The sequence below is a fragment of the Phaeodactylum tricornutum genome, chromosome 16 (genome assembly GCF_000150955.2).
Source record: "Phaeodactylum tricornutum CCAP 1055/1 chromosome 16, whole genome shotgun sequence".
In the NCBI taxonomy this organism is placed as follows: Eukaryota; Bacillariophyta; class Bacillariophyceae; order Surirellales; family Neidiaceae; genus Phaeodactylum; species Phaeodactylum tricornutum.
Genome location: NC_011684.1, coordinates 30548 through 47612, shown reverse-complemented (window position 1 = coordinate 47612; position 17065 = coordinate 30548). Strand labels below are relative to the sequence as shown.

At 47.7% G+C, this 17065-nt stretch overlaps 3 protein-coding genes across 3 annotated transcripts; 2 read left to right on the top strand and 1 right to left on the bottom strand.

The window, feature by feature from the left end:
- Positions 1-25: 25 nt before the first annotated feature.
- TRD6 lies at positions 26-1076 on the top strand (the record flags this gene model as incomplete). The annotated part of the gene is made up of 1 exon (XM_002182565.1): positions 26-1076. Exon 1 carries the CDS (start codon positions 336-338, stop codon positions 1074-1076), a length of 741 nt encoding a protein of 246 aa, XP_002182601.1. The 5' UTR covers positions 26-335.
- Positions 1077-2057: 981 nt separating this feature from the next.
- Positions 2058-2840, top strand: TRD2 (the record flags this gene model as incomplete). The annotated part of the gene is made up of 1 exon (XM_002182564.1): positions 2058-2840. One exon carries the CDS (start codon positions 2058-2060, stop codon positions 2838-2840), a length of 783 nt encoding a protein of 260 aa, XP_002182600.1.
- A 197-nt stretch (positions 2841-3037) lies between these two features.
- Positions 3038-10667, bottom strand: PHATRDRAFT_48048 (predicted protein). The gene is made up of 7 exons (XM_002182428.1): positions 8136-10667; positions 7947-8040; positions 7381-7873; positions 6928-7294; positions 6593-6837; positions 5624-6497; positions 3038-5541 (listed from the first exon to the last, which is right to left on the bottom strand). Exons 1-7 carry the CDS (start codon positions 10374-10376, stop codon positions 3088-3090), a joined length of 6768 nt encoding a protein of 2255 aa, XP_002182464.1. The 5' UTR covers positions 10377-10667; the 3' UTR covers positions 3038-3087.
- Positions 10668-17065: the final 6398 nt, after the last annotated feature.

The following is a 17065-nucleotide window of genomic DNA, read 5'->3' as shown; positions in this document are numbered from 1 at the left end:
TCATCGATATAGTTTTCGGGGAAACCCTGAATGATTTTTGAATCTCACCACCATGTGTATCGCTAAAACAGTGTCGAGGCAATATTCTAAAACACACGTAATTAAAGTGGTCAAAAAGGTCCAATCTTTTTAAAAATATCACAGAATTGCGCTCCTATTTGGCGCCAAGGAGTAGAAAAAAGCGCGATCGAATCAAGCATGGACCAAGTTATCAACCAGCGTTTGCTTCCAGGCACAAAGAATACGAGTTCTTCACTTTTCTTGTCTACAGTATGAACTGAAAGAGTTTTCCATCTGACGACAGAATTGATTAAAGAAAACCAGGAAATCGCGGAATGCAACGACTTTTGTCAACAGTTTTGGTTGCACTTGTAACTCTCTTCGGAGCCATTTCCTGGCTCCGTCAAAAGCAGTTACACAGCGAGCAAGCTTTGCACGATGGTGGGATAGATGTGATCGCCATTCGTCATTTAGACCAGACGATCATGACGCCATCTCCTTATAATGCGTCGACGAATTGCCTTGACCCGAAAAATCGATCCGCTTGTACTACTTCGAGAGATCTGCGTTTCACCCGAAGCCGAGATAATTTGGCGCCCATTAATACTAGCACTTTTCGAATGAAGCTCTACTGGGAACCAGGTTACTTCTGGCAGGAAGAAGACTACGAACGTAAGTGGTGCTGGATGTGTGTTGACATGTGCAACGTGAGCAGTTCTATACAGGTTGTCAACTGCGATGACGACGGGGGATTGGCTGCTCCTGATCGTTTCCGCTTTATCCAGCAACGGACAGCAATGGAGGTGCAGATTCAAGAAATCGGGAGTCGCCTTTGCCTGCAACGACAGAATGATCGCGTGATTACTTTACAGTCTTGTAATGTGGCTGAGGCTAGCCAACGCTTTTTTGCGAGTAGCGGTCGCTTCGCGTGGGGACAGCGATTTGAAATCACTCCCCGCGGCCTTTCTGGTGAGTGCATCACTCAGCGGCACCATCCCAAGGCCGGAGAGATTCTAGAAGTGGAACCAACTATTACGGCCCGCATGTCGGACACGTCCTATTGGAATCTGTATTAAGAAACAAGGCGGCAGTGTGGTCGATACGCATCACTTTTGAATTTTGGAAAGTTGTCAGATAGTTTTGTAAGTGTAAGCCGAGAGGTTCTTGGAGGTCTTGACGGTGAGAAATGCTGCTGGGACCGAACGACTCTAGGTAGAAGGTCGTCCGACCCAAAGTTGTAATTCATATTTCACTTAGCGTGCATGGGATTTTTTCGTATACTTGATAAAGCTATTTGAGGCCCTTTGACACTACGACGAACGAGACAAGGTTACGGGAGGCTGGGACGTATGTAACAGAGGTATTTGTCACATGTAAAAAAGTCTTTCTTTGTCGGCTTTTTCAAAGTACGCGTTTTCGCTGCTCTAGCTAGAGGCCGTACGGACGTTTGTCGACCAGCGGCGGTCAGATTTTTCTATGTGTTCTGCACCAGCCATTCTTGTTAGATTATTTTATTAGTGACAAAAAGGCGCGATTTCTTGCTTTGGCATCTAGCTATTTTGCACAGGATTAGTTGTGAGAGGGCTTAAATTTTCGTTGGAGTCTTTTATACCGCCGGTTGGAAAGTTTGAATATTCAAATCCTTGCTAGCTGCTGCTGGGTCTTCTACTCCTGTATCTACGTAGGCCGCGCGTACGCATGGGGAACAAAGCTTGGGATAGGGGCGACTTCTATCTCTTCGTATATAGCCTTACGAAATCTTGACGTGAGTCCGTTTAACATTATACATGTGTTTAATTTTGACAAGGATATTTACATGCCCGTAACGGATACTTAGAGCCAACATTGGTGCTTGGATTATGGTTTGAATGGGATTGTCCTACTCCGTCTACTCTATCCTGCACGCGCCACGACGACCGGTGAAAATAACTTCCGATGACCGACCGGTGGGCAATCCTCGTTTTGATCAAAATTCCCCATTGAGACTCATTCGAGAGCCGTTGAGTTACCTGAACCTGACACAACACTACAGAGAGAATAATATCTTTACGTACACCATGATCAAACGATTGTCAATCCTAGCGACGGCGTTCGCCATCCTCACCGGAACAGCTATGTTTCTGGGACAGGAAAACGGCGGGAAAGACAGTACGAGCTTCACTGTCCCTGAAGCCGCAGAGGACTGGAAACTTTCCCAAGACCAACAGGGTCGACAGTTGAGATTGATTCGCATTCGGGCGATCCCCTTCTGGAGGTCACCTCCCGCCCCCACTCCTCCTGCCCCCACTCCCCCTGCCCCCGTTCCCTCGCCAGTTGCTCCCCCACCGCCTGTGCCTGTACCGGTAACTCCCCAAACTGGGGCTGCGGGAGCCGATACTTTTCGAGTGAAACTCTACTGGGAGACAGGCTACTACTGGCAATTCGAATCCTACGAACGAAAATGGTGCTGGAAATGTATGAACGGATGCACTGCAGGTTCGTCGGTTGAAATCGTTAATTGCGACAATCCTTCGGGCGACGGTGGAAATCCAAGTTATTTCCGATTCATTCAAGGTAGTGGCGCCGTGATGATTCAAGAAATTACGAGCCAGCTCTGTATTCAACGTACCGGTAATTTAGCGATTTCCCTGGAGCCCTGCAATAGTGGATTATCACGACAATTGTGGACAGCTGGACAAAACGGACAATTTGCGTGGGGTAAAAAGTTCGAGATTACTCCTACGGATTTGCCAACCCAGTGCATTACACAACGTCATCACCCCCAAATGTGGGAAACGGTAGCAATTGAACCAACGGATCTAGCCCGTCATTCGGATACATCCTATTGGAATATGTACTAATGTAAGCCAATTGCATGACATCGGATAAAAACTGTATCGCGACTTCTACATTGTATGGGTTAGGGTTAAATTAGCTTCTTACCAGTGATATTGATGTACATTTGCTAGTCCAAAGTTCCGTCAATTTCGGTATATCTCGGGCACGAAGAATAGTAACATAAAGTTGAAGCTACCTGCAAATGTCAATTGCTTGTCATCACTTATATCAACGCTACCACTATAAAATTAATGCAAATGTAAAGCTCCTTCAATCATTCTCAATTTTGGAATCACTGCTCCCTTCCATTCCAGCTTGTATGTATTGAAAAATAGTCCCAAACCGATCAGCTGCAAACACCGTATCGAAACGGTATTTGTGCAAAAATTCTCTCGCAACATACTCCCAGTTTTCACGGTCCTGGACAACCTTTGTGTCTATATCATTTTGTCGCTGCGCCAAGTCGTTGAACATGGTTTCAATTTCGTCTCGGAAAAGTTCACTGACAAAAGGTCCAAGTTGGGGGCTGAGATTGTACCGGACCACATACTCAACCACGAAGAAAAACACTGTCGCCAGAATTGCGGCACACACAGCACCCGAAGCAAGCCAAAATGGATAGTCTTCGTCCAGCGTAATCACACTAGGAAAAGCGTTCTCTATCACTGACCAAGGTAAGGCCACAGCAGCACCTGAGGCAGCAGCTAGACGGGTTAAGGTCAGAAGAGCCTGAATTGATGTCACGTCACGAATCCGACGAATATTGATATGATCCATTCCTTCCGTACTACTTGTCTTCAACCAAAGGGTTACCCATAGACCGAACAAAATGGAGAATTTCCGGACAAGATGGAATGCGGCCAAAACCGCGCCAAACGAGGATACCGCATTAGCCCAGAATGCGGCATTTTCGAGCGAATCAATGTTGAAAATTCGAGCAACACTGAAAAGAACGGAGGCGAAGAAAACAAAGAAGCCCGAGAGAAATATTAAGGACGCAATCTCGCTTTCGCGTGTTGCCCACAAGAGAGTCTCAAAGTCCCTGCTCTCTCGCCGTAGAACTTTCGAATCCTGTTCCTTTGAAAGTGATTGAAGACTTCTCACAATACCGAGAGTTCCACTTTGAAACAAAGCACGATCACTTTGACAAGATCTCGGAATACAACACAATACCTTGCCGAGGTACCGGACAGCTGCTATCAAATTCCAATGCAAAAACTTTCGCTGCTTGATGAAACCAAAGCGAACCGGCCCTCGCTGCAAAGAGTCTTCCAACACCGAATCATACGCGAGCAACTGGTCAAACAGCTGCTTGGCCTTGCTTGCGGACTTGGACTTCCTGCTGTCGAGCAAAAAAATCATTTCGTCGAGGACTCGGAAAACATCAACAAGCTTTTCTTGCACATAGCTGTTGACATGGTACGTATCCACAAGCAGGTCCGTCACCAACAAATCTCGAAACTTTTGGAGTTCACTCGCGTCGTTGGCACGAGACTTCAATTGTTGGTACGCCTCATCAAACTCAGTTGGGTCGCTGTACCCATAGTAGCCAGCGGCCTCTCTGAACAACTTGACTCGTTTCTCCAATATATCAATAAAGGGATTTTGCTCCAATGGTGTAGAATCTTGGTCATCCTTGCTTAACAAAGCGAACACAGCGCACTTCACGCCAGAAAACTTCTGGTCTGCGAAAAAGACGCGCCATTCCTCATTTCGAATCTTATAACGAGATACGTTGGTCATGGTTCCGAACGCAATGAGAATATTTAACCCCGCAAACACTGCGGAAAACGTGTTGGCGACGTTGCTACCCACCAGACGAAACGCAAGCACACCTGCTGCAAACGCTGCTGATTGGGTCAAGGAGTTCGCGAAGTTCTGCGCCTCCACGGAGAAGTCGTCAATAAGCGAGTCCACTGATTTCGGTTGGTTGCTCAGCTCTGAACTAATTCGCTCGTTGTAAACATAGGCCTTGCTAGCAAAATCGATCAGCTCATTGATAATCTCACAAAGCCGTTTCGCAACGGGAAAATGTCGTGTGGAGAGAACGTCTCTAGTGGCGGTGTCCACTTGTAAACTCGTTGTCAACTCGTCCCAATAAACAGGCGACGCAGCATTCTTCTCCACTAGAGTGCTGCTGCTAGATCGGAGCGCATCCACAACATTAGCTCCCTTTTCATCAACAGGAATATCGGACTTCACCGAGGCCATTAGTTTGTCAAATACAGCTGCCTTCCAGTGCCGTTGCAGACCTTCGAGGAACACTCGGTTTAGTTCCATGCCTCTAGGTACAAGGGAAGCGGTAAGCTTCACCATCCAGTCTCGGGTGAGCAGATTATTCACATCTTTTCCCATTTCCCCGAATTCAACTATTTTTGAATACAAGAACGCTACTCCGTCGCGGTACGAGAATCCCGGTCGTAAAAACCCATCGTCCCCATAATTTGCACCAGTACCTCGCTGGACCACTTCTCCATTTGACCAGTCCGTCTCTTCGGAATACTGCTGCAGTCTTTCCTCGAAGGATACACCGCGACCAGCATCCGTGATAAAGTTGTTGAAAGACATGGCGTTGATACATGCACCAGTCAACCCACTGTACCGCATAAAGTGAGGTGTTGCTTGCTCGTCTCCGATGAAAGCGAAAACGTAGCCCTGATCCTTGTTCAACAGACGCATGGTGCGATGATTAACATAGTGACCCACATCGAACGTAGCCAACGCCTGCAATAACATTGGTTGATGTGAGTTTCATGTTTAGCGGACAATCACAAAACCGATGAAAGTATTTTAACAGTTCTCTTACCACTTTGGACTCTTGGTTCCCATCGGGACCCCGAGTCAGATTTCCTTCACGCAAGACCTTTGTCGATTTCTTGAATTTAGATAAGTACCCTTCAACGTTACGCACAAGAATCGTAGACGATGAAATCGCCAGAACTTCGTACTTCGACTGTGGATCGGAGACCAGCCGAAAGCTCTCACCGATTGGCAAGGCGCTCAGGGACATTTCCATGTACGAATTGATAAGATAAAGGCGAGGAACGCGTTCGCGTGCTCCTGGATTGTAAACATCGCCGGTTCGGATAGTCTCCAAGCACCCGTTGTACCACAGACGATCAATATGATGCATCAAAAATGACCTGAGACGTTCGACCGCTCTGGAGTTTATTCCAGTTGCAGACAATTTCTTCACCAAGCTAAATGACAGCGCATTCTTCCAAGCATCGTATTCTCTGGGAAATTCCATGCCGAGATAATAATTGTCCCCTGTTTCGAAAAAACGAGTCTGCAAAGTTTTTCTGCGAAAATTCAACGATGCTTGCGAGAGCAATCTGCATCCCTCAACCAGTTCAGGGAGCACAGGTTGCAAGTCGGCCACTTCCGGAAACCCACTTTCCTTGATGACGTTGCTGAAATGCATGCGCCAATCCTTATCCTTGGAAATGGTCTGATACATGTGCTCTACGATAGGCACAACCCTGACCATCTTGGTGAAATCACCGATGATTCTCGTGTTCTGATCGTTTTGCGAACGTATATCGTCCAGGATCCCAGTCCCCCATCGTTTTTCTCCAAAATTGTGCATACCCATAGACACTTTCAACCCCTGCATACAACACACGCCATAAGGCTCTTTTGTGGTGACACCGATGTGAACGTCTGAGGGGTATTGTTTTCTACGAGACCGAGAAACAGACGAGAGGGGTGAGGGTGCGTATCCGAAAGCGATAAACTTTCGCATTACAGCGTTGATGGCCAAGTTAGTACTTACCCGATGGCCTCGACAACATGGGTATTTCCGAGATCCAGCGTAAAATTGACATTTTCAATCGGATCAAATGGAACTGTTTGCTTTGGTAGTTCCCCCTCTTGTCGGTTTCCTAGGCCCTCGAACACAACTTCACGGACACCCGCGTGGGCTTTCGTAGTCGTTCCGGGAGGGTAGATGGAGGGTAGATTCTTTGCGTTGACACACAACTTACTTTTGTCCTTCGAATGGGATCGGAATGTGTACAACTTCAGAGAAAAACAAGAGTAGAAGGTTAGGGCATGGCCATGGAGACATTGCGAGTCGCTCGCTGACAGTCAATTTCATGATGCGCATACCTCGGTATCGAGATCCACCGCTACGAGTGTATACGGGAGAACTTTCTGTTCTTGATGAATCCAAACTCCGTATTCCTCCCCAACTTTGAGGTCTTCGATCCCTAATACCTTTGTGTACCGCACTTCCGAAACTTTCCAGGAGTGAAAGTGAGAAGAATCCTTTCCATGCGAATCCACCGGACGCAAAACGACATCACCGTCTTTCAGATTTTTGCCCTGCTTTATCATGGAGTTCGAAGTTGCGTCATATCGGGCCTTGGAGTCTGTATGGACGAAAATGATACCTCGAGACCAAAGACGCGACGCTTCTGTGTGCAACGAACTCTCCAAGTCTTTGATTGTAATCTCAACAAAGCCCTGCGTTGGTCTGTATTGTCAACACAGTATCATGGTGAGTACTTCAGCCAGAATCGCGAAATAAAAAGGCGTACTTGAAACAGTCTTCTGACTTACAGGGTATTGCCCAACTGTGCGTCGGTTTCCCCAGACGCTGGAATGTAAACGTCCTCAAAAATTGTACCGAGATGGTATCGGAGCATGGAAATCCAACGAGCATCAAGTCGAACGACTTGGGCTCGTTCAAATGTAGACCCTCCTTGCGCAAATGCATCACGGGCCTCTTGGAGTTTCATGGCTCCTCCAGTAGCCAAGCATGCTTCAGCACAATGAATTGTGGTCAAGAGCCCGGTCGGGCCTCCTCCCACCACAAGAACGGATTGTGGCGGTGCACGCACATACTTGGCTCTCTTCGACTGCGTGGAAACCGAATTCGTTGGTTCGCAAAGAAACGGTATGTACTGTCGTTTGGATTCGTCGAATGTATAGTACGTGTTGCCAGGCGTAAGGTCCTCAGGACCGAGTACGGTTTGCTTGGAACGCTGTATTTCCCGAAGAACGTTCAAGCGCGCATTGTCGAGTTCTTCGCAATTCATTTGAGACACAACAACTGTACGGTAAAGGTCCGTCAAGCGTTAGAAGGGCTCAATGAGCAACGACTGACCACTGCATCCCGCACGTACCAAGTCGTTGAAGGGCGATCCGGAGCATGGAAAACTCCATAAAAGCACTGTACTTGAAAGTCTTGCCATACTCGAGCTCAATCGTCATAAACGCCTAGTAACAACGCGGATGTGTGTGTAAGAGGAGGAACCCGAACCCGGGACAAGCAGAGCCGACCGATACACTGACTGTGATCATTTTGGACTTACTTTTTGCGCTCGAGAAATGGATTCCGGTACGGGAATGTACGCTCGCGCTAGTACCTTTCCATTCGACAACGAAATTGTTTTATCGTTGCCGGAATCGACGTGGATGAATTGATGCAGGCCGCTGTCAGGAATCTTGCCTATGTAAATGTGAAGACCTTGGCCGTGTTCCTCTTCTAGCCAGTACCATTCATCCCGCATCAAAGGACCGTTGATGTATGGTCCTTTAGACAAGTCACGGATAGCTTGGTTCAAATATCCACGACGAAGTTCTCGTTGGAGCAGCGTCTTGACCCGTCCAATGAGTAACTGGGCAGCCTTCATGTGCTCGAGATTGCCCTTGACAAGCTCAATCAACGTGCGCATATCACGCGGGGTTGTCTTTTGAAGAGCACTCCTGATACGCCAACTGTCCACAGCGTTCGCGTCTGGTGCGTCGGCAGCATCCTGATCGTTCGCTATGACAGCTTGTTTGTCCTTCCCTCGGATATGATTTAGAATTGCAGCCTTCAAAACGCTATCCGACGGCACCTTCCAACTGACTTGGGTTACAAGATCATGCCCGAGGCGAATGCCCATTTCGACAGACGAGACAATCTTCAGGACTTCTCCAGCTTTACGTTCCAAACGGTCCAAGGATTCTCTTATAGCTTTCAACCAGGATCGAAGGGGTACAAAGACGGAGGCAACACCACCCGATACAGTCACCGCTACATCATCCACCAACTCCTTTGCCAGCTTCCAAGCAGCAGCAGTATCCAGACCAGGCTTCAGAGCCTGCAACTTGCGAACAGCCGGGCCCAAAACCTCGGCATCCCATGCGTTGCGACCTCGCAAATTTGAGAGCGTAACGAGGACTAGGGGCATATGGAAACGGAGAGTTTCAAAGGGGTCCAACTGTTCCATTCGCTGGTGAGCGAAATTGCCCCATTCTTGTGAGAGCATATTGTGCCAGTGCTTGTCAAGCATGCGAAGAACGTGTACAACCCCATTGTTGGACATCGTGGCCATCGGGCTAGCGACAAAGGTCCGTACGATTGACTCGTCAGTAGGAAGCCGATGTGCGTATCGAAACTCGTTCGTCTTGACGCGTCCGAAGTAAGTTCCGTACTGGTTGCGGTTTGCAAGTTCAAAGCCGTTGGACTCGGGTGCGAGATTCTGCGCCTTGTTGTTTGGGTTGTCCGTCAATATTCCTTCTCGTCCTTGCGTGACCACGCGAGTGATCCAGTTACCCTGTCCCAATAGCACCCGAAAGATGGATGCTAAGGCGTGGTTGCGCGTAGAAGGAAAGTTCTCCGTGGCAGGGAAACCCGTAATGCCTACGAGCGGGAACTGCCCCCAAGCGTCAAAGGCCCGATTCCAGGTGATGGCGGTACTCCAATGCCACAAAAGATCGTACCGAGGTCCTAGGTTCTGGACCATGACGCGAGAGACATTCCGGTTGAGAAACGCGGCACTCAAGACATCAGCAACTTCGCTGGGATCGCCCCTGTCAAGGGCTTCGATGACTTGCGAGGTCAAGTAGGACTCGTAGCCCGTCTGAAAGGGCAACTGAAGCTGCAAGGCCCGACTCAGCTGCAAGGCGTTGACGTTGTCAAAGGCCCACAACATGAACCTCCTGACGATGCCACGCCAGGCGCCTCCCAACGCCCCGACTTCGTTGTTGAGTTGAATGTCGTACTTGGAACGCTCGGACATCGCGTCTTGGAGAACCTTCTTGCGATCGCGAAAAAAAGACTCGTCGCGGCTAATGAGAGGTGACTGGACGGCCACGGGCATAATTTGCCCATTGCAGTCCCGTCGGCACGGCGTGCTAACGACTTGACGTTGACTGCCAACTTCCATCGAGAGCAAGCAAGACTCTCGCAAATACCAACCCCGGTCGCTGTCGAATCCTTTGTTTCCAAAATCACAGATATTTCGGTGACTGATGGATGACACTGAGGGAGGCTGAGCCAACCACACTGGATTTTCGCCTCCTTCATGACGCTTCGAAGACCCCGCAGTACGCGCCAAATGTCTTGAAGAAGGAGGCAAGGTTACCAGAGGCTGAGAAACACGGGATACAAAAATTGCAGCCGAGCTTCGACTTTGGTCGCTGTCCTCTATAGGTGTATGGGGAAAAGGCTGCTCATCGTCCATTGACATGGGAGATGTAGGATTGGACAACGAGAGCTTGTTCGTTTCTCCCTGTTGAATAGCGACGTCCGCGGGATCGTGCGGATGATCGGGAGTTCCAGACATTCTTGAAGCAAGACGCAAAATGGTGAGAATCAATCACACGGAGGACCGGAGCGACTGTTTCATTAAAGATCGACAATAATAGAATGCATCCTTGTAGCTTCGGGTTGGCATTTTATTGTCTTCATTTCCAACTTACCGAGAGAAGATCGTTTTTTGGTTGGTGACGAAAGATACCTGTCTGTGGTCGTTTTTGTGAGTCTTGATGTTCTGCCACCTTTTTTGCGTAACACTAGCTGTAAACAAGGCTGCACCTTTGTGGACCAACTAGCTAACTGAAAGCGAATGCGACTGAGTTGCCATTTATTGCTTGAGCCGTTTTGCTGGACTCTTTGGCTTATATAATTGTGATACATTCGCGAATGACGATGAATTCCTGTTCGAAAGTAGAAAGAAACACGTCAGTATTCGCTGTTATCAGGGATTTTTTTTCCACATCCAAACCAATATACCGTTAACTCAAGGAGAGAGGTTCAATCTCACTAACTGTAGTGTCCGCATATTCTATGTGAGTTCGATTAGGTATACGCGTTCCTATGTAAGCTCGGATGCTCTGATTGGTCGAGAGAATGACATTCTCTTCTTTATATATATCGTTTTTTAAAATCTCGTTTCGAGTCATTGGTCATTCCTTTGTTTGAATTACTGGACACGCGGATATGAGCAGTGGAATCGCAGTTTTGCTGACAGTCCATGCGCTGACTGTGACTGAGTTGAACCCTCCCCCCTCGTCACAATAGTTTCAGGGGCGTGCCTCAAAATCTTCAATATCAAAAAGCCACAAAACCAGCGAAAGACATTTTCACTCGACGTTCCCATACTTAAAACTACATTCACGGCGGCTGGCGTTTTGCTTATCCGTTCAGGTTTAAGAAAACAATTTTGTAAGCAGCTTCCGAAACCAGATTCTAATTACTACGGTCGCTGTCGAATCCGACTCTAAATTTAGGACGCTTTCTCAAATCCGACTCTACTTTTAGAGTCGCTTTCGAAAACCGACTCTAAATCAAAAGGACTCTAAATTTGGGATGGCTGTAGAGTTGGATTTGACTCTAAATTAGGGGTGGATTGAGAGCCGGATTTTAACACCATTTCCATTTTTCCGAGCTTCACAACTATCTGGCACAATGCTTATTTTGCCAAAATTCAAGCTCATTTTGTTCATAGAGCCAAATTCTCCTTACTTGTTGATCAACTGTCATAGTAAGTACCACGCAATATGTCTTCTAAGGGTGTCCGTTTGGTGGAGGTGAATGGCAGTTGGAGTGTTCATAAGAGAGAAGTGAGTTGTATGGGGAAAATATCGGTCTTATTGTATGGATGATAAATTATAGCCACACAATGCTACAATTTGATACTACGTTGTAGATACAATTGCTTAGCTTTAGCATTGTTTGTTGGAACATCCATCTAGAATTTCGCTAGCCCTAGATCCTGGCCCCAGTGCCACTTCCTTTTCCTGGTCCTGTTGTAGAACAGACGCAGTGGTCAGACAACTGTCCTTGTCGGGTTCATTACCCATGTGTGGCATGCCGGAGGAAAGTACGAAGTGACAACTTAATATTCCAGTGACTGTGTACAAAGGTGATAAATTATAGCCACACAATGCTACAATTTGATACTACGTTGTAGATAGAATTGCTTAGCCTTAGCATTGTTTGTTGGAACATCTATCTAGGATTCACTAGCTCTAGATCTTGGCCTCGTTGCCATTTCCTTTTTCCTGGCTCTGTCGTAGGACAGACGCAGTGGCCAGACGACTGTCCTCGTCGGGTTCATTACCCGTGTGTGGCATGCCGGAGGAAAATACGAAGCGTCTCATAGGAAACCAAATATTTGCGTTATGCACCCAAATGTTTGCAACATACACAACTCTGGTTCCGTTGCATGAGGCGTATAAGACGACTCGTCTTATCAAACCTGATATGCTAGGAACGAAATATTCCTGATTACCATACAGTTTCCCTAGATGAAAGTTGTCAACAGATACTGTTGGCACCATCCGAACTCGATGGTTTGGCGATCACATAGGTGATCCAATCATCTCGACAAAAACTATGTCAATGGTTCGATAGCCAGTACATTGGCTACGGGGTTTCTACGTTCGTACATTCTGTTTCCAACACAAAAGGTTTCATTTTGGAATCTATATTTTAGTCTCACAATCTCAATCTAAAAACCTACCGATTAAAACAATCGGAGCCTCTACGAGGCTTTCCCCCCAACTTCTACTCTTTCGTCGTATTCTACAAATACACTCGTAAGCAGGTAGAACTTATCAAAGGCAGAAGAAAGCAATCTTCTCCAATGTAGAATCAATAGAATAGTGCTTCAAGGCGTAACAAAAGATGGTTTACAACTGTCGTTAATTCAGATTATAGCTAGATTATAGCTACTAAAAGGACGATTTCGTGTCGATATCGCGGGAAGTCATGGACTTCCCCCTTTTCCCAATAATATTCCACTGTCCCTCCAAAGTCTGACTTTTACGTGTTTCATAATTGCATTCTGTTTCGGGTTCTCTGGTCGTCGCGTGAGCCGATACAACAGTATCGTTCTCGACCGGTTGATTCACTGAAAGGTCGTTAACGGAGTTTTCTGTCCGTTTCGTCTCTGACGAAATATTCATAGAAGCGAGTTCTTGAGAAACGAGCGGGGCGAAGCAACATGACTCCGTTGAGTCACGGGGAATAATTTTGCTTCCGGGACTGGGACCGAAAGCTGACACTCCCCATTGTAAGGCGCGCGTGGCGGTGGAGAAACTGGTATTTGTCTCACCTTTCCAAAACAGAAGGGGCTGAAGAAGGGGCCAAGCCGTTTGATACCCAACGTATTTGCTGAGTATATAAGCCACATTGTCCTTGCCATCAATCCAAACAAAGTTCATAATGCCGTAGGCAATGGCTTCGTGTACACGGTGGTACGCAAGTGCGTTGTGTCGTTTCGATAGCGTAGAGTGCGGGATTGTAGAACTTGTAACAATACTTTGGTTGTCACCCAGCATCCATGCAGGGCCGTCGAGTGGGATGCCCATGTGTCGTAGCGTGATGTGTAGGTCAATGATGTCACGATATACACCAAGGCGACATGTCTCTGGGACAAGAGACGCCTAATACTGTCTATGGAAGTGTGAGTCAAGGTGGGAATCGTGGTAGGATTGTTTCCTTTATGTCGGCCTTATTGTACGACCCGATGTATACGCGGTATGACCAGAGTCGTCCCGCATCGGAAGCCACGGGAATTGAACCCAAGGATGGAGAATAGGGCACAGTCCCACGAACTACAAGGAGAGTGACAAGCAGGATGGTTATTCACCAAGTGGTTCTGTGTGGGATTTATACCTAGGAGATATTACTCTACGTGGGAGTAAGATTATCTGTCACATGGTAAGAGGTCTTTCATTTGTATGAGCAGACAATTCTCATGGACTAGTAGTAGAATAATCTTCCTCTCATTGTTTTAGAAATTCATTGATCCAAATATTGCATTAGCATAGGTCCTCGTATCCGCTGTCTAACCCGTGGGGAGCGTCGTAAGCGAGCTGAGTTTTACAGTCCCTAAGTCCGCTTAGGTGTATCGCAGGTCGTTTGTAATAACGCCCACTTGCGTTTACCAGGTATTGTCGACATCGCGTTATTCCTGTCTTTCGTACGTGCATTGGTTGTACTACGTAACAGATGATCTGTTCAGTGGCTAGTCGAGCCGCTACGAATTCAGAACCGTACGTAGCCGTTTCGACGGTGGCTTGGCATTTCGAGAACCATGAAATCGGGGTTTGGTTAACCATGTGCAGGATGCCAGAAGTGGACCGGCCAGTCGTAAGATCGTGATATAGGTTCGCATCCACAAAAGTGGTGATGCGCATGGGCTTTCCACGGGGAGTCGGCATTCCGGGGGGATTCTGTTCGTCAGAAGATCTTCCATACACTGAGTGCATCCAGTCGTACGTTGGTGGATCACCACGTGCCTCATGGTTTGGTATACCAGTACGGAAGCGTACGGTAGCATCAGGGTAGTGTCGTAGGTACCCGATGATACGCTTGAGTCTCTCAAGATGTCCCTTACGTGGAGCCGCACGGAATCTCCCCATTGTCATGACGGCGCACTGGATATCGAACCGACCAAGGGTAATAGCCCATTGCAGGGCACCAATTAGTGACTGATACCGTTTGATGCCATTGTCGTCAAGCATCTCGGTTTCATCAACTTCGGGGTGATCATGTTTGTCCAAAGGGCAAGAGTAGAGTTTTGCATCGTTGCCAAACATTTGCTTGAAATTCGCACAAATCCGCTTCACATACGTTTTCGCTCCAAAAGTCAAGGTACGGTTGAGGGTGTCGCGAGAAATGTCGCCGCCTAAGAACTAGTCAGGTGGCCCAACTCCCTTGAGCGTATAACCATGTTTCTGTGTGAGGCTGTCGAAGAAGGCCTTAGGATTGCGTGAGACACAAGCTAATTCATTGATGTATACACAAACATACTCCCAGTGGTCGTTACAGTCTTTCATCCAGAGGTCAGGATCAGCCTTGCTTGGGAAATACCCCATAGCACGGAGGGTGTCAGCCAACTGTTCATGGAAACGTGCGCCACTAGTACGGAGCCCGTACAGAGCCTTTTCAATGACCATGGTATGGCCTGCCATCTCCCCAAACTCTGGTCCAGCAACAAAGTAGACATGTTCCTTGGTGTAGGCTTCCAAATATGCGACTGCAATGTCACCAACCCAGGTGTCGAGACTGTTGAGTTCTCCTGCAAGCAGTGCCAACCGGATAGACCTAAGCGAGACCACACCAGAGTATACGCTATCCTTCGGCGGCGCTGTAGTATGCCCTCCAGCAACTAGGCGGGCCTTTCGTTTGAGACTGTGTTTGACATCAAATACAAAGTGTATGTTGATACGTTGGTAGTCGGGAGCTGGGCGCCTTGCATCAAGGCCAATGTCTCTGTAGGTCTTGTACTCCTTGTGCTGATCCAGTTCCAGTTTCATGGCATCAGCCCACTTTGTGTTACCGGCTTTGGCATCAATTTGGGAAGCTTCGCGGGCGTTGTGAGGAACTTGTACGCCGAATTTATAGACAGGGCTGTGACGGTTGGGCTTGGCTTGAAGCTTATGAATCATGATTTCATGTACTTTACGTTTCTTAGCAATGCGGTTGAACTGCTTCCAACCATCTGTTGAAAGAAGGTTATGCTCTTCTGCATATGTAGATACAGTGATTGGGTCGTCCTTACCGATGATAGACAGTGGCTCGTATGATTCAGTATTGTCCTCCCACAGGACAAGAACATTCCATGATGACCCTTTGTACTTCTTGTGATCAGGCTTGAGCGGTCCCATATGACCGATGATACGCTTGAACTTGAAGGTATTGTTGGTATCGTCAAAATTGCTAACTTCAAAGTTAGTGAGGGGCTTACTTGCGGCCGTGGCTTGCAATTCAATGAGGTCTGTCAACTCGTTGTAGCCAATAATTTCATAGAAGCTATTTTCATCAGTGCCGACCATGATTTCAAAGCGTAGGGCAGCGTGGTTCTTGGCCTCGGCGTCTTCAATTTGTTTCACGACGCGTGCACGGTGGGAGCGACCATCAATGGTGTCTCGTATGAAGGTTTGTCCAAGAAGTTCTTCTGGGTCAAAAGACGGTGATATGAAGAGGGACGGCAGGAATTCGGTGGAATCGACTGGATTCATGGACCGTAGGTCACTTGTCAATAGGATGATGGTGTCACCGGATTCGGTAGAGATCTCCCCATCCGTCAGAATATCACTGGCGCGATGATTGACAGAGGTAGGCCGGGTGACAGCGGAGCGGACAGTTGACCGGACAATGACCTGTTGGGTATCAGTGGTAAGGATCAAATAGGTTAGCAAATCACCCTTGTTGACCGAAATGCCAACCCAACGGCCAGAAGCTTCACTAGAGGCAGAAGAGAATGAGGCATGTTGGGGGTCAAAGTAGTAGACGGGTTCGAACCAACGAAATTGGAGCAGGGCAGAAATGTCAGGTACATCACCATTGGCGAGTTGGTAAGGGGTCTTCCACTGAAGGCTACGGATAGCGAGACGGTTCAAAAGGTAGACAGCATATTCCAAGCAAAGGTACCAATATTTGGCAGGGGTACCGGTGCGGTCCATAATGGTATTAACCATTTTCTTGACTGCCTGGATGCGACGTTCAGCGTAGTTTTGGTGCTGGTGATGGGGTTCACACTGGGCATCATCAATACAATATTTGCGAAGAATTTCAAGGGATTGTTTGCCAATTTGGGTTTTGGCGTTGTCACTCATAAGGGTATGAGGAGCACCGTGGGAATGGACAAAGTCTTCAAGTGTTGACAAGAACTGGGATTCCTTGCCCATAGGAAAAACAGCGGTGATCTGGGAAGAGCGACCAACAAAAAATTGAGCCATGGTAGCGCCACCATGTCCAAGGATACCGTGGGCGGGCGTATCCGAGAAGAAGGTGTCGGTGGCGACAATTTCGCTCATACGCTTGACGTTGAGTCCAGGGAAACGGGAACGGTAGTGTTTACGTTGGGGAAGGCGCATGTGAATGCGGGCAAACTGGGACGTGTTGTTGAGAGTTTGTTGGATACGTTCAACATGGACCCAACCAAAGTTAGCTTGTAGTTCAATGGCAGGGAGCGGTACACGGGACACATCATGGGATTCGACAATACGGCCAAGGTTG

Excerpts from the sequence above, each read along its gene's own strand:
- PHATRDRAFT_48048 (XM_002182428.1), bottom strand. The coding sequence starts at position 10,376 with ATGTCTGGAACTCCCGATCATCCGCACGATCCCGCGGACGTCGCTATT. Across the intron at positions 8,041-8,135 it reads CCATTTCTCGAGCGCAAAAA|GCGTTTATGACGATTGAGCT; the intron begins GTAAGTCCAAAA and ends CGTTGTTACTAG. Across the intron at positions 7,295-7,380 it reads GCACAGTTGGGCAATACCCT|ACCAACGCAGGGCTTTGTTG; the intron begins GTAAGTCAGAAG and ends TTGACAATACAG.